Below are 24,457 nucleotides of genomic sequence, written 5' to 3' on the forward strand. Positions count from 1 at the left end.
CCGCCCCCTTCAGCGCTGTATCAAGCGCTATGTGTATTTTAGAAGCCATTTATTCATGTTTGTGCCACGTGCTCGATGCCTGTTTGGGGTTAACAGACAACCAACAGGCAGCAATGCGTGATGCAAGGGAAGTCTTACTGTCTTAAACTATTTTGGTTTTAGAAGCCATAAAGCAGAGACAAGGCTATCATATTCCACTTGGTTGTGCCAGAAACTGAGAACAGTGATTTGCTCACGTCTTTTTTTTTTTTTTTTTTTTGTCTTAAAAGATTTAGTGTTCTTAAGGGAAAATAACTTCACAGAATTGCTGGCCATCTGAAGAAAGCATTTACAGACTGTGTCTTAGACACTATATGACCTCTCCTGTCAGCAAGCTTCCTTAGACCACAAGGGACTTATTCCTGACACACAGTCATTCTGGACAACAAATGGGAGTTAAAATATTATTTATAATCCAGAGAACTATTAGGAAAATACTGATGTACCAGACTGAGCTTGGGGCTCAAGTGATGGTGTTTACAGATGGATGACCTGGTATCTTGGGCGTGCATGAGGAAAAAGTCTGCCCAGACCTCTTGAACCTTCTTGGGAAAGTCTGAGAGACTTGGCCCTTGTTACCGTTTTAATGGTGTTAGAAGCTACACGATGACAAGCTGTATTTCATTTTCAGTTAGGACCAAACTGTTCAGTTAGCTTCTCCTTTAGCTAATAACAACAGGACACATGGTTATCTTCTCTAAAGTGTGTGTGAAGAAATTCTAAGCAGCATTATATAGGAGTTTCCATGGAAGGATGGAGGCAGTTTTAGGCGTCTATTGCCCCTGATATGTGTTTTTCTTCCCTTCTGGGGAGGGGCGGGGTGGGGTGGATATCAAAACCTCTAACATTCAAAAGGATTTTCTAGTACAAATTTCTTAAAATGCCTCTGAAATGTGTTCAGCCTGGTCTTGATGCACCTGAATTTGGGAAGGAAGGGGGTGTGGTATGGATGCAAATATCCCAGAGTGGTCTCTGAAAAACTGATGCGTATTTTATGTGTGACCTTCCCCGCACGTTCTTTGCCCCTCACTCCTCTGTAGCATCCAAGAAGCTCTCAGCACCACCTTCAGCAATTCAACAGTCATCTGGCAAATGTCTTTTTTCCTCCCTGTCCTTCCACCAAAACACAGGGTGTAATACAGTGTTTGGTATTTGGGGAGGAAGGTGAGGAGGAATAGCAGAGGAATTACTTACTTTTTAGTCTATTCTGCCTGTTTCCGCAGTGCTTTTGTTGATCAGGAGGGAGTAAGTCTGAGGAGCCTGTTGTGAGGTCTGCATAAAGTTTGCACCGACACTGAAGCTCTATATGTGTCCCCAGGTCTCAGACTGGCCCTCTATAAAGTTTTTTCTTTTCCATACATGCCCTTTCTCTGATAGAATAGGGCTCCACTGTGCAGTAGGAGTTGTTCTCCATGGAAATTCAAGAGAGTTGTGTCATGTATAAGCTAGCCTATGTCAAAGATAGAGAGGTGTTTTCGACTTGCTTCTTTGCTGGACCTTTTTCTTCAGCTGTTTTTGCAACGTTTCCCTTGTAACCCAATTCCAGGATTATTTTGATTAATCTTCCCATAACTTACTAATTAAACACATCGTGGGTTTTCAAGACACAAGACACTGTCTGAGCCAGTCTGTCTCACTTTCTGCTGTTCCTTCATTCTTGCAGTGTTGAAACCCCTTGCCCAAAGCTTGACAGCAGAGCATTCACGTCTTGCAAGCGACATCGTCTTTCTTGAAATGAATGTGACTCTTAGTTGTATTAGTTTTCATCATAGAAAACTTTCAAAAATTAAATAATACATATATATATGTAAATATTCATCAGGTGGAGAAGGAATAATTTAAGAGTTATGAGACAGAGTTAAAAGGTTAAAGCTTGAGTTAGAAGGTAGACTTGTCCTTAGTAACAGTACAAGTGTTTTGACATCAAAATGTGCTTGACCTGAACATGACCTATGAGTATCATCTGGGAAATCTGAGAAAGCTACTCAAGCAGAACTCGGTAAATACATAAAGTTTATTATTTCTCTTTCAGTTTTCTAGTGGTGACACTGAAAAGCAGATAGGAGCTCTCTTCCATAACCTATTCCTTTTCTTGAATTTCTGTGTATATTTTTGTTTCTTCAAACCGTGTATTTTCTAGGTAACGAATCTTGGGTCGTCATTGTACAATATCCTCGTGAGTTACAAAATACTAGTAGGGCTAATTGTGAGTATTGTACAGCCGCTTTGTAGAAGGTAAGTGTGCTTCTGAAAAGATATGTAGCTATATTTATTAAAGAAGGATAAAAATGTTTGGAGTTTGAGTGTTTCTCAGTGTAGAAGATCATAAAGTAGAATGTTGAGGAATTAATTTTGAAGCATGAATTTGAAGAAGTTTAGCGCTTGAAAGGTTGAGTATCTCCAGGGTGCAGCACTTCTTTGAAAGTGAGACAAAGATGGATCTATCTTTCTTTCTCTCTATGGAGAACACCACACATGCACTCCTGGGCAACTGTGTGATTAGAGGCTGTAATTTAGGAAAACTGGTGCGTGTGCTATTTCCTTCAGCCCATCTCAGATGGGCAGTATAACACTGGAGTCTCTCCAAGCTGCAGTAGCAGCCTGCTTGTTAAATTAACAGGCTGTAGTGCCAGCTCGAGTTCATTCAACTCTTGCTTGAAAGAAGCAGGCACAAAGTACAAAGAGTGTCCAAGACCTGTCAGAAGTTTTGCCCTGAGGCCAACATGATCCACTCTGTCAGAGTGACAGCTTTGAGCTTTTCTCTTGGGAAACTTCTCTCTAGGATAGGCTTCTGGCACGTAAATCACCAGAGGTGGTCAACAATCACAGGTGGTTTTATAGCTGAGTTTATCATTGTCTTTTGGTTTGGAGTCATTAGGATTCACCTTTTCAGTCTTTTCATTTTCTAAACGAAAGCCTATATGTCTCCAATAATCTGTTGCTTCGGGAACCAGCGTGCCATGTCATGCATCAGCCTCAGCATTAAACCATGAAAATGGCAATGGTGGAAGTACGAATTGGCATTGCAACTAGGCTTGTGGCTAGTGTCGGTGTCCTTCCTTGCCTATACTGCAAGGCAAGTATAAGGCTGCAGTTTGCCAGCAGCACACCTCAGCCATTTCTACATTTTTCTGTCCTTATTCTGCCTGAAGGATACTCCTTTTGCTTGTCTTACATCTGGTTTTGCTAGTGTAAAGACAGCTGCTGGCTCAGCAAGATTTTCTTATTTATGAGTGACAGATAATTTGTATGATTTACGATTTATATGTTCCAGACAAAGGCAGTAAAGAGGAGCGAGACTTGAAAAATGATTCGACAAGTGATGATGAGTCTTTTAGATGGAGAAGCAGGAAACTTTCTTTTTTTAGGACCAACAATGTTTTCAGGAATTCTTAAAGTTGTAATGGGGCTCTGACCTGGAGTGGGTTTGATGGGCTATGTGTCAAATGTACTCAACAATATAGAAGGATATTTCTGTGACACTGAAGTCGCAGACACGTGCTTTTTTCATAGTGGAAGCCAATCCCAAACTACTTTGTCATCAACTACTGAACGTGCTACTTAATGTCAGAGAACGTCTTCTTATCTTTTTTCTTTCAGTCTGCAACTGCAGCTTTTACGCAGACATCCCTGCTGTCTCGCAATCTGTTGTTAAAAAGACTTATATCCTAAGCCTTTAAGGAGTCTGACATGTACTTTATATGCCTCCATTTGCACTATACACATGCCCTTAAATATCTTCTAACATCCGAACGTAACAGAATGCAAGGTCTCACTTTGTGCTTCGCTGGGCTTGTGCACGCTGCATATAGCAAATCCATCAGAGCGTCAATTCAGCACAGCTACCACTGTTATCAAAATGCAGTAGCTGTTACTCATTAAACTGGGCATTCAGATATATTCTCTAAACTGTGATTCTTTTTTATCCCTTACCCAGAAAAAGATTCTGAATACATCAATTATTAACCCTGTAAATCTAGAGACAAAAACAGTCAAGGTTGTGAACTTGTGTCTTGGCCTCACGGTGTGTTCAAGTTCTTGCACGTTGTTTGGGCAAGGCAATATTGTGCATGTGCGATACCTGCAAAGTGAAAATAGCTCAAGGATTTTAACTTTTTGAACTTGGCACAATCTGTAATTCTGTGAATGACCCTGATATGCATGTGTGCTGTAGATTTGGTTTTCTTCAATAGAGGAAGGAATGAACGCAAGGTTTCTAATGTGTTAACTGATGAGTTTCCAGATAGAACAAAATATGTATTTGGAATTGTTTTGGCTTTATTTCGCAATGTTTTTGAATTCATTTCCTGTCTTTGTGAGCCTCTTGGTTTGCAAATGACCTTCATTAGCAGTTACTCCTCTACTTTGAAGATTTTTAATGAAAATATTTGTTTTCAGCTTCCCAAAGGCAAATATCCATACAAATACTGTTACACTGCATAAAAATTTTGTTATGATAACTCTTATTCTCAAACAGCCTCTGGAAATGAGAAATGAAAAATTTTCTTGCTGGCAATGTAATTAGTGGCTACCTACACTCTACATGAACTATGATCAAGTGCAGTTTGTATCATGTGTGTTTTTGAACAGCTAAAAGAGTTATGCTAGCCCTTAAAATATAAAAGCATCTGTAAACTTCTCTAAAGAGGCAATATAAAATATTGTGCATGTCGTTTCATGAATGAGGAAACTTACAGCTTTTTTAAAATAATCAATTGGAGGAGCAGTGGCCCATAGAAGAAAATTGCATGTAATTAAGTCACTTTTAGATTGATGGTTTTTATTAACATCTACAAGTATAATCTGACTGTATGAGTATTTGCCTACTCTCCAAGAAAAAAAAAAGTATTGAAAAAGTGTGGGAGTGTACCAAATTAACAGTAAGGGTTCTGCTTTAACCTGTGTCACACCAACACTTAAATATTTTAGATGGAAATTGTAACAGTATTTAGTTGTCTAGATTGACTTTTGACAGAAATTACTCAAGTGTCCAGTTCTAAAAAATGGTTTAAAAACGTAACTTGCACAGTGTTGTCCTGGGGCGATCACAGAGTAGTGGGTGCTGCTCTGTTGCACCAGGATGCAGGGATATCGCTCCCCATCTGTGTTTCACAAATGGTCTTGTTCTAGCAAGAAATGCGTTTTATTTTTTCCTCCCTTGTTTCTGAACAGCGATTTCCCGGAGGCTACCCAGCCCGCCGCTTTTACGGCTGCCTCGGCAAGGAGCGTGCCTGCCTGCCAAGAAAACGTGGACGCGAGACCTGCTCCCGCCAGCACCCCATCTGCTGCTGCCCTCAAGCCAACGGGACCCCCGGGTGCTGCCAAGTACTCGGGCTGGCAGCCTGCAAACCAAGCAGGTAACTTTCAGTGAGGCTTTTTCTTCTTCGCTTAAAGACCTTTGGATAGCTCAGGAAAACATACTTCACCGCGGGTGTAAAAACAGCAGCCTTCAAATGGCTGTTTGTGTGTTTTGAGTACAGGACAGTTTGTTTAGAAAAGAGGAGAAGAAAAACAGCTTTAGCAGTTTTAGTAAACCAGTAGCCCTTTGTAAGTAGCCTCACTGATGTAATTGGTTTCACAAACAAGCGAAGTCAGATGTCTCCAAGCTCTACTGAAAGCATACATACCAATGGAATATATACACATCCCTCACAATTTCAACTTGGTGCTTCCTGTGTGACTGAAAATTCAACAGAGCATATTCCATGCCATTTCAGGGGTGGGAATATGAACAGACATGTTTTCCAAGTGGTCTTTTTTGAAGTAGATGTTAATTTTTTTAAAAAAAGAAAGTTAAAATAGACTGAAACATTAGAGTGGTTATGTATTTGACATTTGTAGGTTTTATTTGAGCAGGGTGCCAGAGTATTGCATAGCTTTGTGATACGGAGATTTGTTTAAAGGTGGATTCTTGCAAGGATAATTTGAATAGCTATTACCTTTGAATGTAGTTTGGTGAGTCTTATACCCTTAAAGCAGCACCAAAGTGTCTTATGTCTTGAAATAATGCAATTTTCTTTATGGATGCTGCTATGTTATAATCATATCTGTGTTAAGAAATGCTGTATGTGTAATTGTGTAACTATATTTTCTTAATATTACAGGTAGTGATTTTTTTAATGTAACTTGTTTCTTAAATTCAGTCAGTCTTTGGTGCTGAACTAAGCTTGAGTAGTAATTTCAAAGGATCTGGTAAATCTGTATTACTAATTAAGCTTTAACTGCAGATTTTTCTTGTATGAATGAGGCGAATATCCCTGATTCTCCTTCTGACAGGATCTAAGCATCCTGCCAGATCTTTTTTTTTTTTTTCTTTAGTTCTAATGTTAAGGTTTTCCCTCTTTAAAAGTATATCCAGTCCAGAAAAGGAACTACAGAGGCCCTGGCATAAAAATAAAGACAAAACACACATAAAACACATGGTGTTGATGCTATATGTTTTATAATGGCTTTGGCACGTCTGGCTAAATTACCGTTGTGCCTGGTAACAAATATATATATTTTATTTTGGACATGCAGTTCTGCTAGCAAGCCTCAAGATGGCAATACGCTATCATGGCTATACTTAACTGTCACATACTGAGCATACTCTTAAGAACAAGGTAAAGACTTATTTAAATTTAGATCAGGTTAATTCTTGCATTATTTCACTTCTTTGAGTTAGCTATCATTAGAGGAAAAAAAACCTCCAACTCTTTCAAAAGTCACATTTTTGGTATCACGTGTACTTAAGGCAAGCGTTTGTGGGAATATGATAATCCTGCATTTCTATAAGTGACTGTGCTACTTGTTCGGCATAACTCTTTTTGTGTCTCACCAAATGATAACTTTATTTCATTTGCACAGAAACCACCTGTCAACTTGGGGTTTTGGTGGTATCACACCCATTTGCCGTATGTTGGTAGGTGTTTCGTTGCCAAATCCTACTAGCGTGCTTTAGTATTAATATAAGTGTACTGTTTGAAATATGTTTCAGTTTTTGGTTTTGTTTTGTTTTTTTTTTTTTTATGATGGACAGATGAAGGAGAAAGATTTATAAGGATGAATTAAATTACACTTGATTACATACATCTCTGAAAATCTGTGCCCATAAACTGCTTAATATGAAAATCTCTTTTTTTCACATTAGAGGTACCAAATAGGTAGGTGAGGGGTAAAGCCAGCCAGAGAATTTCTGGTTGTGATGTTCCAGAATAGCTTACAAAAAACTTGGGAGATTCATACTGATAGAGAAGCTGGTGGAAGGCAATGATCGTGAGGATGTCAGCTCTGTGCTGCCTTGCTGTAGTGGCCTGGCATGTAGTGTTTAACTTCCAAAGAAGCAAAGTCATCACCTCTCTCCAGAAATAAAAACTGTAGGAGAGAGGGGCATTGAAAACTCAAAGTTTCCTAAAATGGGGAAGTGCAAAAATAAAAATATCCAAATTTTTGCCGTACCTGAGCTTACTCAGTAAGGCTGAAACCAGCAGTCTGACACGTAAAACTGTTTCAGTAGTTGAGTGTTTTGATAAAATTAGTCAGATGTTGAGGAAAAAGACTATAACCATTTCAGGGCATGTTTGGACTTCAGTAATTAATTCTGCTGTTTGTTTGCAGTCTGTGAGCATAAAGTGTTCTTTAAAGTAAAATTGCCAGAGTTTCACAGGCCAAACAAAATTTGGCTTTGTAGATCATAAGCCTGACAAAATTTTAAACAAACAAAAAAAACCCCTCCCTTTGAGCTGATTGATTTCATAGTTGAAGTCTAGCTTAGGAAATAATTAGAAGGAAGACATAATCTTATGTAAATCTGTGTACCAGTATGCTATTAATAGCAGAAACTTATTTGGAGTAGTTTTGTAGCTCTAATAGCACTCACCCTACTGATGAATATTGTGTATAACACCAAGTTGTTTCCATAGCAAAGCAGATATTTTGCAGGATTTTGTTGGTGTCTGGGGAAGCTATAATCTGCTGTTTGACGGCATGACATGAATATTACCAATGATTTTATTTATTAAGATGTCTGACTATACAGATAAGTCATTTGGTCAGACAGCATCTTGTAGTTCATTAGCTGGAATCTCCCTTTCTTGGATAGGCCACTGGAGAACACTCTTGTATTTTTTTTAATGAAAGTAGCATGATTTCTTTTTTGGATTATCATTTAGGTGTTTGGATATTTTTTTTGTTGGTGTTTTTTTGGTTTTGTTTCGAGATTGTACATTTATGCCTAAAGGTGTCAGATAGTTTTTTTTTGGAACTGAGGTATGGTCTCCGTTAATCTCTATTTCACGACCTGGCAAGAAAAAGCGGAGGAAAAAGGTGGTCTCAAATGAATGGCTGAGGCAGTGAACCTGGAGATGCTTCAGGCACTGGGTTTCTCTGTACAGAAGTCAATTGTGATCCAAATGATCTCACAGTGATAGCACCCTTCAAGCTGAACTGTCCTCATCTGCTTGTTGGAGGGCAAATGTGGGGTAACCACAAATGCTACTACACTAGTTACCCACTGTGAAGGTAACAGAGGTTTTATCCCTCTCTGGAATAAAATCCTGATACTACAGGATTCTTCAGTGGTTTGGTAGAAGAAATAAGGAATGGCTGCCTCATGCCTGCTTATAAAGCATGAGGAAGAAGCCAGATAAGCAGGATAAAAGCCTGGCTTGTCAAACAAATGAAAAAAAAAGTCTGATCTTTCAAGCATTGAGTGCACAAAGAGTTGAAAATGCAGAGCAGGTGGGGTGTGCATATAGTGCAGTGGTGGCACCTGCCTGGGCAGAGGTTTCCAAATAATGCAATTGCTATCAGCCTCTCTTGTCTGTATTATTGATTTTTTTTAATTGCTGAAATAAGCCAAATTGTGGCTGTTGCTGTCTGCTAATTGTACCATCTAGAATTTATGATAGTTCTCATTTCATTTTTGTTGAGCTATGACGTTCTGTTCACCCACTAGAGGCAGAAGCTTTTTACAAGATTATGTTCAATTTCAAAAAAAATTGGCCACAACATCCTAGCTACCCTACGTTCATGTAGCGTTGCTCACTTCCAAGGAACCTCAAAGCATTTAACAGTCTCAGTACTACGTGCAAGCACACGATGCACGCACAGGAATGGCTCTCACCCACTACTGCCATGCAGCCACTTCTTGGGTGAAACGTAACAGCTGCTTGTCAGCATGCTGTAACACTCTGCGGCATCTTGAAAGGAAGTGAATAGCACCGTGGCAAATTGAAACTGCTGGGACAATTTAAGAAAGTATAATTACCCAATAAATGCAGTTACACAAACTGGCGTTGGGCCAGGAGACGAGCTGTTCTTGCGGGAAGTGTGGCAGGATCTGCGATGGTCAGAAGCAGTCAGGACTTCCAACGTTACATTTCTCACGCAAAATCCCCTCCTCTTTCCCACCATCTTCTAAATGCTCTTGTCGGAGGGCCAGCTGCTGGTGTGGCGGGGACCAGCGAGGCTGGGTGCCAGGCACAGCGCTGCCAGCACCGCATCCTGCCTTCCCAAGCAGAGGCTGGGCAGGCAGCATCCTGCTTTGCTCGCGAGGGTCTGGCAGGATGGCAGGGGTCCTGTGGTGAGCTGGTATAGCTGTTGGCCCGAAAAGCTGCTTCGCTGCTTGGAGAGGAGGGCTTCATTGCAATCGATGACCTTCGTTCCTCCTGGGCTTGCCGGCTGAATGTGTGAATAGGATGGGGAGGGTTTGCGATGGAAGTGTCCGAAGCTTGCAGTTTAAGCGACCAGTTACCTGTGTGTGCCAACTTCCTTATTCCCAGAGTCTCTCAGCCTGATACCACTGGGATGTATAATCCCCTTCCAGTAGAGCTGCTCGGGAATGTCAGCATGTTCTGCAATACCCACAACTGTCAGTTGCCTAATCCCAAGCCAGCACATGTGTTAAGCACATGCTTTCTTCAGCAGAGGGAACACACTTGGAAGCTGACTTGTAAGCATAGAAAAAGTGCTCCCTAGGCCAACTTTGTTTGAAAAATTTGGCTATTTACTTGCAGTTGTTTTCATGTGTTTGGTAGACTTGCATTTACCGTCTCTGGAGTTATCTGTAGCGTGCTGTCGTGCTGCATTTTTTTTTTTTTTCCCATATCCTATCTCCTTGATAATATTAGAACTTTAAAAGGAGAAGAAAATACAAGCTTGCTCCGAGGTGTGATTTGACATCCTATCCTGTGTATACTGAAGTTTGGGTCTTTGCCTCCTTCCTTGCAACTTATTCTGTAGAGGTTTGCTAAGGAAAATGGGGCAAAAAATACAGACCATATCAGACTGGAGAGTTTGGCCATAATGTCAAACAATATGAAGCTGGGGAGAGGGAGGAAGACACTGAGGCTTATTGTGCTCTCGCAAAATGCTTGTCCTGCCAGTAAGGCCTTGCTCACGGTCCGTGAAGGGATGGACTGCAGCACTTTCCATCCTTGTCACCTTTTTTTTTTCTGTGTGTCCTAGTTTTAGCTGGGACAGTTAGCTCTTCTTTTTAGCAGCTAGAAGAGCTCCGTGTTTTGGTTTTACTCAGAGGCTCACTCTGAGAAGAACGCTGATAACAAGCTGCCAAGGACTTTTCAGTGTGCCGGAGTGCAGAAACACGGTGGGATAAGGGGGGAGCATAGTTGGGACAAGGGGGACACGATTCCCCTTGTGATTTGTGGTGGAACTTAAGATTGAGGGCCAAACTGGCCAACTAGTATTCCATATCATGCAGCGTCATGCCCAGTATAAAAGTGAGGGGCAGCCGGACAGAAGGGCTTTTGCGCTTTGGCTCTTTTGCTCTTTTGCGCTTGCTGCGCTTTTGCTCTATTGTTTTTCTTTCTTTTTCTTTCTTTTTCTTTCTCTCCCAGTACTCCCGCTCTTGGAGTACTCTCTCTCTGCCCCTCTCTATTTCGGGGCCTTGCGTTCGTCCGGGATTGCAGCTTCCGGACGAGATGGGCTTCGCATACAAGGGGGTGGTGAGCATCTACACTGTGTGTTAAATCATCTGTATTAAATTGTTCTTATCTCAACCCACGGGTTTCCCGTTTCTCCTTTAATTCTCTCCCTCATTCCTGGGGGACAGGGAGTGACCGGCTGTGTGGGAGGGTTCAGCCTAACCCACAACACTGTGTTTCATTTTAATTACTCCAGCCCCTGTCTCAGTTCTGTTGACCTTACAGGCCACCGTGACTGAGTGAGTTAAGTTGATGGACCATTGGCTTTGGGACTACTTTTGCATGGAAAATGCAACTGAACTATTTCATCAGCATCGCCTTGTTCATAAAGTTCTGCGATTTCGTTTTAAGGGCCCTCTCATCCCAATTTGTTTCCTTTGTAGAACAGGCAATTAAAGATAGGACTAATTATTATAGAGGCTCAAGGGGCTACATGCCCAGTGAGGACCATGGTCTGAACTTAGGGAAGAAACTGGAGTAATACTACAAGTTGTTAAGGCAAATCCTTTTATTGTTGGTAAGGCCTCTGCTAGATACAGTCCCAAAATATAAACAGTTCCAGTATTTTTCACTGAAAAAATGTTGTTAAAGATTGCTTCTCCACAATGCAGTCACCATTCATAAAAACAGAAAGCCTTATCCATAAAAGTGGTATGATTGACAGGTCAAAACACAAAAGCTTCCTGATCCTGGTGTGTGGACTGTTATTCTTATTAATTTTTCATCTAATCTAAATGATTATATCGTCATGTGACAGCAAACCACAAAAATTTATTCTTACAAGTTAAGTAATGTGAAGTCACTTAGCCAAGCAAAACCCATTGTGAAACCAGAGTAATTTATAAACGTCAACCTTAATTTGATGGTAGTATGAAATTGTAACTCCTGCAGACATGGTGAAAAAATTACTATGTTTCTGAAACTTGAATGTTTATATTTAAGAAGGAGCAGATCATAGTAATGATGCAGAAATGTACCACCTACTTGTTGGAGACAGAATGAACTGGTGTACCTCACTACGGGATCTGCTGAACAGAAACTCAGCTTTCTGTTACAAAGATGACCTTTGACAATTTGCCTGTGATTTGATGTTGCTAAATTCATGTGCTATTGCACCTAACTGTGCACTTAAACTAATTGCATACATAAATCAGATAGATGCATGTTTCTTTCTCTAGTCATTTAAACAGAGGTGAAGAGATTGTTTGTCTCTGGTTATTTCACACTCCTTGAGTGGGAATGTTCACCGACTTGCAAAATTAGATGCGCGTTGGTTTTGATTTCTTAAGAAACAACGAGCCTGTTGTCACAGACTGGCTCGCCAGATCAATCTCCTTTCATTCGCTAGCACCAGCTCAGAGCAGTGGTGTGTCCTGGTCAGACGTACAGGTGTAGGACATCCAAGAAATATGCCTAATACTTGTTCCACAAATGAAAAGTCATTATTCCTCTGGTAATTTCGTTCTTATTACCATTCAATGTTAAATGTCAGCTCCATGAAACTAGCAGATAATATGTGTGTGAGTGAGAGAGAGTGGACAGTCATGGTTCTCTGCAGGCAGAGTCAAGCTGTCGAGGTCTGAACAGCAACTGAAAGTGAGGGAGGCAAAGATGTCTGCAGAAAGCTACCAAATGGGTTTCTAAACTGTCACTCCAGAGAAATGAAACACTATTGCACAGGTCTTCATTTTCTCATTCTCCTCAAGGCATGTGTTCAGTAAAAGCGATGCCAGTTGTGCCAAATTTGTGACGGTATGTGATGTAACAAATCACAAGGAGACAGGCTGAGCGAGCCCAAACCACCATGCGCATTTTAATTAAGATGCTTTACAGCTAATTTAGCCGGAGCCTTTCCAGTTGAAAGGCTGGTTGCTAGCAGGAACTAGCCCCTCGAGTTGCAGGGGTTGTTGAAATTGGGCCAGGGTGGCACCTGTTGTGATTTTCCACGGGGTGCATACCAGCCTTCACCGACATTTAAAGACATGATAATGGTTTAATCCTTCCCGTTCTGCCCTTCATCAGCAGCGAGGGTTTAGCTCTGCGCTTCCAAGTCTCCATAAGAAACAAAAGGAGAACTGCTGAACAGAGAAGTTTGGTGGGGGGTTTTTGTGGGTTTTGGTTTGTTGGTTTGGTTTTTTTTTTTCCTCCCCTCTTGCTTATCCTGTAGCTTTCTCCATCGAACTTGTGTGATTTCACATGGGCCTGGGAGTGGATGGGGTGTTATATATGGCTAATGTAACGAGCTGACAGCCAAGCTTTTCAGACACGTTGCTTCATCCAGCCATCTGTTTGGTTTGGAGGGGAGAAACAGGAAGATTTCTTACTGTACAGATATATTAAGAAAAGCCAGAAAATTGGACATATGAAGCTTTATATCTTCCATTTATAATACAGTAGTTTGATAGCAGTGTATAAATCACTGAGTTAGAACACTTTAAAATGAAGTTCTGGCACTCCCACTGCTTAAAGTAGCATTGTTATTTATAGATATTACACGAAGTCTGATGTTATGTTTAAGTGAGCGTTAAACAGTTCAGGCTGTTGTATTGTTGCTACGCACCGGAGAACCTCTGTCAAAGTGACTTTGGCACCGCTGTGTATCCGCCTTTCTGCTTTTGTCTTCCAAACCTTTCACCAGTGTTTGCAGTTATCCATGTGCTCAGCGATGGAACAGCCTATTGTTAGTCTAACGAGGGCAAAGTCACAGTGGGATTTTTGAAAAAGACAAAAAGCCAGTTCTTTACCTTGCCTAAAACTTTGTTAAATATTAAACTAGCCATACCAAGGAGTTTAGTGAAAGCAAACACTGAGAGTTTGCTAAACTTAAAGCTAATAAAATAGAAAGTTAGTAGTCAGGTACAGAGTGTTTTCTGTTTTAAACAAGCCAGCTATGACAATACACAAGTGCAAATCAGCAGTGCTTTAGAAGGTTTAATTAAAGAGAGCGAAGGTGAAGTGAAACCTGCAGAACTCTGAAATTTGGCCACAGAGATCTTTTAATGACTTGCAGAGAACACAAACCTCTCTGGCACTCAGGGTAGAATAGCTCCTGGTGGGGTGTATAATTCTTATAAATTATTTCTTTTATTTATTTATTGTATTTACTTCTTATAATTTAGAACTCTTCAGAGCACCTGCAAAAGTTGCTGTGCTCTGTCCCATTTCAAGCAACGAAGGTGATGCTCAGAAAATATGTGGTGAGATTATGTTGTGAAGTAGCTGGAGTTGTTTCCTTTTCCATCTCCACGTGGTTATCGTTCACAATTGAAAAACGTGCGTGCACCTTGCCAGATCTAGAGTACCGGCGCACCTCACCAGCACTATTTGAGAAAAGAGTTGTTGATGGGATCCAAAATCATATATATAAAATATAAAAAGCAAAGGATAAAGCCCAAACCACAGGAGAGCTCAGACCGATTGCCAAGAGTTGAGAGGTCTTTGCTTAGACTGAGTGTGATAATTTGTACCTACCTTGTTGTTACTGATGTGCCCTGGTAAAAGCTTCTTATTGCAAGAAAAAACACCTGCATAAGTTTTCCAGGCCTGATGTTTTTAAGTCGTGTGGTTGTGTTTCAATCTGAAAGGTTTCTGAGGGGAATAGGGAAGGGAAAGGAGAGGAGGAGAATGTGGGAACTCTGAGAGTGTTCCCTTCCTCTGCTTGCAGAAGGACCGTCTTGTCCAGCACAGGAGTTGACTTGCTCTTGAAGTAGAAGTGATAGTTGGGAAACACTGATGTTTGTTCTAAACAAGAAAACAGACTTAATATTTTAAATTCTGTAGCTACAAGAAGTGGAATATTGTTGGAAAAAAATACTGAGAATTTATGTGGATTTTAAGTAGGGAAATAATAGTGTGTAAAAAACACACAAAAATACCACCACCAATAGAAAAATGTGCCGTGGGTTGCAGTGGAAGTAATGAACCTTTGCTAAAATTACTGGAGTGTTAAAGACCTTTCTGGCCTATGGAAAGACACAAGTAGGCAATAAAAGCTGTCCTCAGGCTAGTGTTCAGATGGGAATGAGGAAGATAAAAGACCGAGGTAAAGCAAGCAGTGAGAAAGGGAGAATGATCTATGGTGGAAAAAAAAAAAAAATAGCAGAACAAGTGTAGAAGGTTTACAAAGAAACCAGTATAATAAATGTGGTGGAATAGCTATTACTGTACTTTACTGGTGTATTTTCTTTATTAAGAGTATGGATCTAAAGGCAATGGAAGCAGACTGACTCCTCTTCTTTAGGATGAAAAATCTGAACTGGAAGAAACCTGAGTCTACTTCAGAACAGGCATAGATGGGAATAATGCTGTGTAAGACCAACAAGGTATTAATGTGAATGTGAGCAAAGAGAAAAATACTCCTTGAGAGGATGCTGCGGGGACAGATTGTAAGCATAGGCAGGGAGCTTCCTGGCTTTACACTGGCCTCGAGAGATGAAAGAAGAGAACATTTAATAAATGCCTCAAGGCCTTGCTTTTCAAGAATTTTTGAGCAGAAGGCAACCTTTTCTGTCTTAGTTCTCAGCTGCTGATGGCTTCTGCGGTCATCAATTAGATATTGTTCCCATCATAGTAGACCAAATAGTGACATATCTTTACAAATGGCAGTCAAAAAGCCTTTTAGAACTTAGTTTTTGTCCAGTATCCAAAAATATGCTGACAAATATAGACGTATCTGAAGGCTTAGGCTTATTTGTTGTTGCCCTTACTCTGTTCGCACTGTGGTTGTGATCCCATGGAAGTTCTGCATCTGCTGGATGTCGGTGTTGAACTTGAGTTCACTGATTTCAGTGGAAGTGGAGTGGGTCCGTTTGCCTTCACTGGTCCTTCAACACCTAATGCCCAGCTTGGTTTTGCTTAGGTCACATCTCTTGCTTAACACAGTACTAATTTGAGTGGGTTATAGTATGGTTCACTTAAGAGATTTTTTTTTTTTTTTTTTAACATAGAGTCATTAATAAACTGAAGTTATTTCCCAAACTGATGGACTATCTCCTCCTCTCCTTTTTTAGTGCTTTGAATAGCTCAGAAATGACTGATTTGTCTAACAATTCTGAGAGAAATTTTATGTAGACAAATCCTATTCCTGGTTAGTAGTAATTCTAAAGTTGGGTAGTGTTCAGAAAAGCCATCATTCATAAAAACAGCATTAATGAAAGTTGTAATGTGACCAAAGAAAAGGGAATAATTGTGGTGTTCTTACTTTTTTTCCCTTTAAGCAAGCAGAAGGACTTCTTTTAACTACACAGTGCAAACAAGAGCTAGCCTGTGCGTCTGAATGCGCTTTGCCATTCAGCAGGTAAACAGAAATTTGCAATATGCTAGAAGCCACACTCCAGTTTGATTTATGGCAAAAGCAATCTTCAAACAGATTTGGTTTTAGTGTGTATTTTTGTCTTCTTGTGAAACACGACCTGAAAATTAGAAGGCCATGTGTGATGACAGAGGAGGAAAGTGCTATTAATCAAAACCACTTTTGTTCATGTCTTCAAAGCCTTTCTGCCACCTTTTCCATTTTTATCTGTTCCTGTGTTTTCAGTTTAGCAGACATTTGTAATCCAAAATGAATCACAGTAGCAGAGTGACTTGTTCAAGATCAAGTGCTTTTATTCCTAAATACTTTCTACTCAGGAATGCTGAATGTTTCTAGAATCAAGATGTTATTTTTTTGAGAAATGGCAAATTAATTAATTATACATTAAATATAATCAATAGGCTTATGTTTAAAAAAAGAACAAAAACACAACCAAAAAAACCCGGATGAACTGGTATACTTTTTGATGCTTCAGATAAAGAGAAGGATCCAAAAATATGTCAGTCTTGAAATGACCTGATTTGAGAATATTTGATGAACCAGCCAGTTAGACAAAACAAGATATATGACTTTATTGCTTCTTCATGCAGAGAAAGAGTAAGCAAAAGCAGCTATTGAGCCCATATCGGTGGATTAATACCAAGTATAATTAACAGTACAAAAGTGTTAGTGTTAAAAAGGATTTCTCTTCCAGCTGTATTGCCTTAGCCTACAAATACACATGAGTAGAGGAGGCTTTTATGAACTAAAGTTCACTGTATTGTTTTGATTAAATTGTGCAGTGTGTGGCTATCTCAACTCTGTAAATAGCAAGGGATTGGCAATTCTGTTGAATTTTCTGTGTATTCACTGTCGCTTAAATTTATCTTCTCCGTGAATTATTATGCCACTTCTATTTGAGCAGGGAATGCAATTTTTTACCTGAAAGGTGTTTGCAACTTTCCTGTAGGGCAGAGGCTGATCAGCATTACGTTAAGGGAGGTAGTGATACGCTGTTTTTAATCTTTTTCTTGGAAGTTGATATGAAGGATGAGGGAGGAAGGCTAGCACAAAGAATAACAGCTCCACAAACTAGAGTTTGTGCAAAGCTACGTACCGATGCCCTGACCTTGTATTAGAGCGCTGCATCCTTGCAACAGAAGCATCATCCTGCGCTGTCGGACATCTCTGTCGTTGCTTGGTTGTTTTCTCCAAGCTTTCACTCAGATCTTAATTTCACTTTTTGATTTACAAGGTTTAGTGCGGCTGCACTAAAGCCAGGACACTGAGTAAACACTCACGGTTTCTCTTGCCTGTGATTACAAACAAAAGGCTATGGAAATGTAGGGGTTTTTAGTGTACTTGAAAAAGAAAAAGAATTCTCCACTTGACAGGAATAACTGCTCCCATAAACTTGTGTTGCTGTAGCGTGTATGTTACCAAGGTACATATACCAATAGGGGAGAAAGAAAAGCAGAGAACTGTTTGTTTCTTCATTACCCTTAGCAACAGTATCATCTGTGTCTTTCATTTTTGTAAATGCTTTTTTCATACCCCGTAGAAGCACGTCTATTCTACAACTCTAAAAACCTGAGCATAAATAGAAGTGTGTGGATGTATACATTCTGAAAGTGTCAGGTTTTTTATTTCAGTGTCATAACTTTTATAAAGAGGATATGAACATGACCTTTGGAGTGCTTCAGATTGATAGTATCAAGTGATGTAGACTAGTGTTTAAATTTGATTTAGAAATAAATGTTTTCCTTACACAGTACTGTAAGTTCCTGTACATGTACATGCCCCGTCCCTGGCAGTGTTCAAGGCCAGGTTGGATGAGGCTTTGGGCAACCTAGTGTGGTGGAGGATTTCTGTGCCCATGGCAGAGGGGCTGGAACTAGATGATCTTTAAGGTCCCTTCCAACCCTAACCATTCTATGATTCTATGTTTGTCATAGTTTAAACCCAGTTGGCAACTAAGACCCACCCAGCCACTTGCTTGCTCTCTACCTGTTGGAATGGGGGAGAGAATCGGAAGAGTAAAAGTGACAAAACTCGGGGGTTGAAATAAAGACAGTTTTAACAGGTAAAGCAAAAGCCACACATGCAAACAGAGCAAAACAATGAATTCATTCACTGCTTCCCATTGGCAGGCAGGTGTTCAGCCATCTCCAGGAAAGCAGGACTCCATCATGCATAACGGTTACTTGGGAAGGCAAATGCCATCACTCCGAATATCCCCCTTTCCTTCTTCTTCCCCACAGCTTTTATATACTGAGCATGAGGTCATATAGTCAGGGATATCTCTTTGGTCAGTTGGGTCAGCTGTCCCAGCTGTGTCCCCTTCTCAGCTTCTTGTGCACCTTGAGCCTACTCGCTGGTGCGGTGGGGTGAGAAGCAGAAAGGGCCTTGACTCTGTGTAAGCACTGCTCAGCAGTAACCAAAACATTCCTGTGGTATCAACGCTGTTTCCATCATAAATCCAAACCATAGCCCCATAGTAGCTACTGTGAAGAAAATTAACTCTACCTCAGCCAAAACCAGCACATGTTGTATTGAACGCGTACTCTTGTTTAATCTGTTAGTAATGATGTGTGATCTATTGTAGTCACTGTAAAATGTTTTGAGTAGGTATATCATGTTCTCCTGTCTCTGTCTGTACACTGGTATTCTTGGCTTCAGTTTTTGTATCTAAAGCAAAACAATGCCTTCACAGGTTGTATATTCTTTCACCTAACTTCTTTAGTATGTTGAAATTTGCCCACCACTTCTACAAGTTAGCCAAAACCATTCTGTGTTCTTTCACAGACATTTCATAAAGTAGGTAGGACTTATTTGGTGGAGGACAAGGTGATAAATGCTTTTTAGTTTGTTCCTTTAAGCAGGCAGGTATACCCTGGACAAAGATGTTAGGCAAATGTTGCTGGTTGCTTGTATTTCAAAATAATTTACTTGGTACTGAAAGATGGTCTTCTAAATGCTTTTGGCACTCTTTCCTCAGCTCCTGCCAGTGGATGGACATCAAACAGCATTAAACCACCTGGAACAACTGCCCCGAGTGAAAAATCTGCCACAGCACCTCAGCTAAATGAGCAAGACACGTTGGTTCAGAGGGCAGAACATATTCCAGCGGGAAAGCGTACTCCCATGTGTGCACACTGTAACCAAGTCATTAGGTTTGTATCTATTCATCCTACAGGCCCTCTGACAGAAGGAACTTGTTTTGCTTTGGTGGCTTTTGATTCCTTAGTCACAAGTGTTTTAAGGCTTGTTTCGATGATGCAGAACACTGTTTTCATGCATGGTTTATCTAAAAAAACTGAGAATGAGAGTAATGACGGAGGAAAAACATTGTGAACTGCTAACAGTCACAGCCTTACAACCTGTTTTACAGAGAACCAGAAAGTTGGGTGGAGCAGAGCGAAAGTAAAACCAAAGAAAAATAAGCAAGTTATTTTTGACTTATACGCCCATTCCAATAAAATTGAGAAGATTAGCTAGTTGGAAACCAATCAGAAGGTACAGTCTTATAAAGATCAGCTTGTCACAAATGTTGATTTATAAACCAGAATTTCTAATTGACAAGAAGAAAAATAGCAGACTCCGTCTGTATAAGAAAAGCAAGGAATAGAGGTTTAACAATTGATGGGACTGGATTCGTAATAATTTCCTACAATGTTAGATTTCAAGCTCTCTGGCTTTTGGGTATTATGGTGGCTAGTCTCCTTGACTTGTATGATATAGGTAGAAAAGATTAAGCAACACAAATGAGTTTAAGCTAAATAAATTCTGCAGAGCCCCTAAGATATCCTATCATTAGCCAGAATTTCGAATGGAGGAAGAATTGAATCTGGGTTCAGTCAGTGATTTCTGACAATTAATCATGGTTGTCTCATCCAGGGAACTGTAATCACTTTTCATGTCAGTGTGCAAATCATCCCAATTTTCTTCTACCTTGCATTTTATTTCTTCTCTAAAATAGAGATTTTGTGGGATTATTGGAAGAAATGTATTCTTTTAAAGTACTTTTTTCTTACTTGTTCAGTCATCTGTGTTGTTGAACTACAAGGGAAAAGGAACGTGTTGTAATATTTCTTTTTTATTCTCCTGTGTCCTATGTTTTCAGTGAACAAAATAGGAGACCCTGCACCGTGTTTCACCACAGTTAGAGAGACTTGTTTGATTAGAAAACACGAGTTCTGAAAAATGAGAAGCTCTATGAGCTGTGTAAATTTCATTCAGTATAGTAGAAAATCAGCCTTTCCACCATGGCTTTTTGCAGCCTCTTGAGCCCTGACTTGGATTCTGCATCAGAAGATGCAGCTAACTCAAATCACTTATCTCTAGGGGTCAATTGAGTCCAGCTTCTTTCCTTCCATTAGATTTCTGTTCTGATCATTCATCACCAGTTGGTTAATATTGGATTAATTTTAGAGGACTCTTCAATAACTGATCTGTAATGTTTTGGAGGAGTTTTTTCTTACTTCCATTGTATATGTCAAGGAAATAAAAATATATGATCTGAATCCCCTTGAAGCAGTAGAAAAAACTTATACAAATTCCCAAATAGGTGCACATCTCTTTTAATCCAGATTTTTTGCTTCACTGCAAAATGGAAGATTAGTATCAAAAAGGTCTACACACTTTTGAGAAGAGATTCACCTGTTTCGTTGAATGGTTTGGCCTGTATAATCATCCTGCCTGTCTTTAGTAGTCTGATCTTTTTCTTCCCTCCACTTTGCGTCTAGTAAATAATATGCAAGCAACCATACACTTTCCTTTTTGTTACTATTTCAGTTAAAAATTAAAACTGAACGTAGCAAATCCACTGTACGTTCCATCTTTCATTCAAGAAACTTCAGTGCCTTTTACAGCACCTGTGGTTTGGCAGGGTTCGCTGGTGCTCTGTGCCGTGGGGTCTTGCAGCACAGTCCGCAGATGTCTCCTGAACAGGCAGCGTCGCCTCTCAGCCCTTAAATCACTTGCTGCTACTCCCTGCTTTCCCACTTTGCTCTCCTTTAAAAAGGAGATGAGCTGCCACCCTGGAAGTAGGGGAGCTATTGGACCATGGAGCAACATTTGCTCCTTAATGGCTGCATGAGGAGAAACTTAGGACTCCTACTTGACAGTGCTTAAGCCATTGTCACCTATTGAAAGTGACACCCCTTCATGAGTAGTAACTGATACTCACGTCTAACTTCTTTGTCATTTGCTGGTGGTGTTTAAACCCTTATATTTCTTAGTGTGTTAAATGCCACCTCAATTATTAAAAGCAAGCATTGTTTCATTTAAGGATGAGTTGACGTGCATTAATCAATGCCAAACATGCTTCCTCTTCACCACATACAGTGGATTTGGAAGGTTGCAATGGCATTTTGAATTCAAGTTTTAGCATAATTACAGTTCTTGCTCTTAGTGGTAGCATTACCTATGAAAAGGGAGGAGGAGGATCAAGTGACATTGCATTGTACATCTCTTTTAAAGCCAAAATGCGTTGTAGGGTTGGTTACTTTACACTCAGGCATAGAATAACCGTGGCTGGTTGAGCCAAAGCCATTTCTTAGAGACATCTTATAACTTTTTAATATATCTTTAATTATTCATAACAGTGGTTGTCTGGAGATTCCAGTTTTTTCCAGAGCTTCATTAAGTAAGCTTTTCTTTCCATGTCTAAAAGAATCAAAGCTGGAAGCAAACTAAATTTCCCATCATCTACTTGCTGTGGTGGTCTGACAAACTTCTGACATTTCCTGATGAAGACTTCGGGTTGCCGGACAGTTTTACCAAGTGCTACAATGCAGAGTTGGCTCTCCCTTTGAAGTCCAAATGAGGTTTCCTTGAATCTCCGTTGAGAACATACTCTTTGGCATGTCTGCTTTTGCGTGATGATTTGACTTTGACACCTTTTCATACAGCTTAATTGGTTTTAAAGGGAAAGGGAAAAAGTATGAATGGGGCTCCCCGTCAGCATCTCCTATACAGAAATTATATATTGTGGCATGTTCAAGTGAGGGGAAAAAGAAACTTCTCAGAGTGCAGAGTGCTGTGTGGTTAACTGTAAAGTGAGTGGCCTACTTAGCTGATGTAGAAATCCTTTTTTGATGTCTTTGCCACCAAATTTCAGGTCTGGCTTGCTATTGTAATAAAAGCCACATGAGAAGCTAGCTCATTGATATACTAATACATCCTGACCATACTGATAAAGGGGAAAGATAGTGACTTACACTTGTATTCCATGTATGTTATTTACTACTTTTTCCAATTTTCCCCTGTGTCATTGCGATGCGTGGGACCCAGATGTTTTAGATGGCTACCAGACTTATGTATCTGGTGATCCTTCGGGGCGTAAGATTCTGCAAATATTGTTGTGAATACATCAGAATCTCTTAAAAAAAAAAAAAAAAAAGAAAAAAAGAAAAGAAAATTAAATTACAACTATTTGCCTCCATCTGTGAGTTTGAGTCTTGTGGTTTGGATGGTGATGTCAGAAATTTGTTCAGAAATCCTGAGCACGTCAAAGCGGCCTGGGATAGAGATGCATTCATAGCCAACTTGCTAGTTGGATCATGTCATATCTTTGCATGGAAGGAACATGGGGTTTTAGCATCACCTTTAAAAATATCTTCTAGTTGACAAGACACATGTGGAATTTTTTCATTGTTTTCTGTTTTTAAATGAGGAAGGAAGGATGAAGCCATCTGCAGCCATCTTCATAGCATTTCATGCCGTAGGTTGCGTGAGTGTGGGTGTGCAGCCTCCTTTCTTAAATTGGGGCTTTAAACTCTTTTTTAAATTAATACGTCAAATTAATACTTTTCATTACTGGAAGCTATTGTTTCAGTCACAAAAATATGCAGAGACCAGGAACACCTCCAAGTTCTGAATATCACGTTTTAGTGTATTTTGCGTGGCAGGTGTGTTTTTTCTTTTTTTTTCCTTTCTTCCATGTGCTTTGGGGTAGCTTTTAAGTCGCTGGTATCATTAAGCTGCCACGTCAGCTTGACATGTTTAAACTACAGCCTGATTAAAAGTAAAATTATATTTAGAAAGCGCTCTTCTGGACATGTGTGTGCAGGGAGCCAGCCCGCTAATGGAACACCTCGGAGACATTGTGCAGGGCACAGCCACAGCTGTCTGGGGACTTTGGGAAAGAAACTCTGTAGATGCACTCTCAGGCTGTTCCCCATCTGTCTGGGTTCCTGCGTGCTGTCCTGAATGACTGAACCTCAACATGTCAAAGCTGTAAACTCTGGAGAGCTAAACGCAGCAGATGTTGTTAAAATTCCTTCCCTTCCCGTCACTAGCATACTTGCTTTCCATTGCAGAGCTAACCGAGCCTATCGTTTCAGTGCAGATGGCCAGAAACTCAATCCTACCTGGGGCTGGGAGAGCCTCCTCGGTGTCAGCCCCGTGTTAATGAATCTGTTAAATTAGCCTGTGCTGACACGGTGCGCTGAGAGCACTTTGTTGTACATAAGGGCTTGTATTGTTTGATCGGTACATAACTGAAAGGGCATTGATGGAGAAAGGTGCTTGTAGGGCGGCAGGAGGGTATCAGGTTAGGGCAGTGTTTGCACTGCTCAGGCATCCGCTGGGAGTGGGGGGCCGGAGACCTGCACTCGACCTCGGCTCCCTCCTTAAAGGGCTACGAGCTGCTCTCCAGGAGCCCTTTTTCACTGCTTGCTTTTCAATAACCAGATGTGAAAAGAAAAACTGTTGCAGATTAAATATGTTCCTCATCTCAGAAGGTGTGTGATTTGTCCTAAATCTGTTCGAGTCCCTTATTTTTGACTTCTCATCCTGTTGAAAATGCATAGTATCTTCTGAGAAAACATAGAAGAGAAAGGAAAATAAATACCCCCTACTCTCAATGAAGTTGCCCTCTGTTCGCTTATATTCCCGTTTTACAGTTAGTACAACCCTGGAAACATGCTGAGGTGTTTTTCTTCTCTATTGCTGTTGCTTTGTTCATATGAGAATCTTATCTTAACAAAAATATTCTTGTAGCTTACTCGATTTAAAGAAAAAAAAAGTGTAGCAACAGCATAGTGATAATAGTACCTCACACTTTTTTCGGTGAAGTATTAGGTCAGAAAAAAGGGATGCATTACTGAAAGAATGGCATCTCTATTGGTATTGCAAAACCAGCCAATCTGGTGAGGGAGATGAACCACAAAGTTCACCTGAAACCTAAATGCTGCAAGGTTGA

At 40.3% G+C, this 24,457-nt stretch overlaps 1 protein-coding gene across 1 annotated transcript in view; it reads left to right on the forward strand.

The window, feature by feature from the left end:
• PDLIM5 (PDZ and LIM domain 5) overlaps nucleotides 1–24,457 on the forward strand; it is a 135,497-nt gene that overhangs the window by 102,130 nt on the left and 8,910 nt on the right. Inside the window, exons 16-17 of the mRNA XM_086611322.1 lie at nucleotides 5,212–5,396; nucleotides 19,250–19,424. Of these exons, the coding sequence (XP_086467448.1) occupies nucleotides 5,212–5,396; nucleotides 19,250–19,424 (360 nt within the window). The remainder of the gene's footprint in view (nucleotides 1–5,211; nucleotides 5,397–19,249; nucleotides 19,425–24,457) is intronic.

The sequence above is a fragment of the Tauraco erythrolophus genome, chromosome 5 (genome assembly GCF_009769465.1).
Source record: "Tauraco erythrolophus isolate bTauEry1 chromosome 5, bTauEry1.pri, whole genome shotgun sequence".
Classification (NCBI taxonomy): domain Eukaryota; kingdom Metazoa; phylum Chordata; class Aves; order Musophagiformes; family Musophagidae; genus Tauraco; species Tauraco erythrolophus.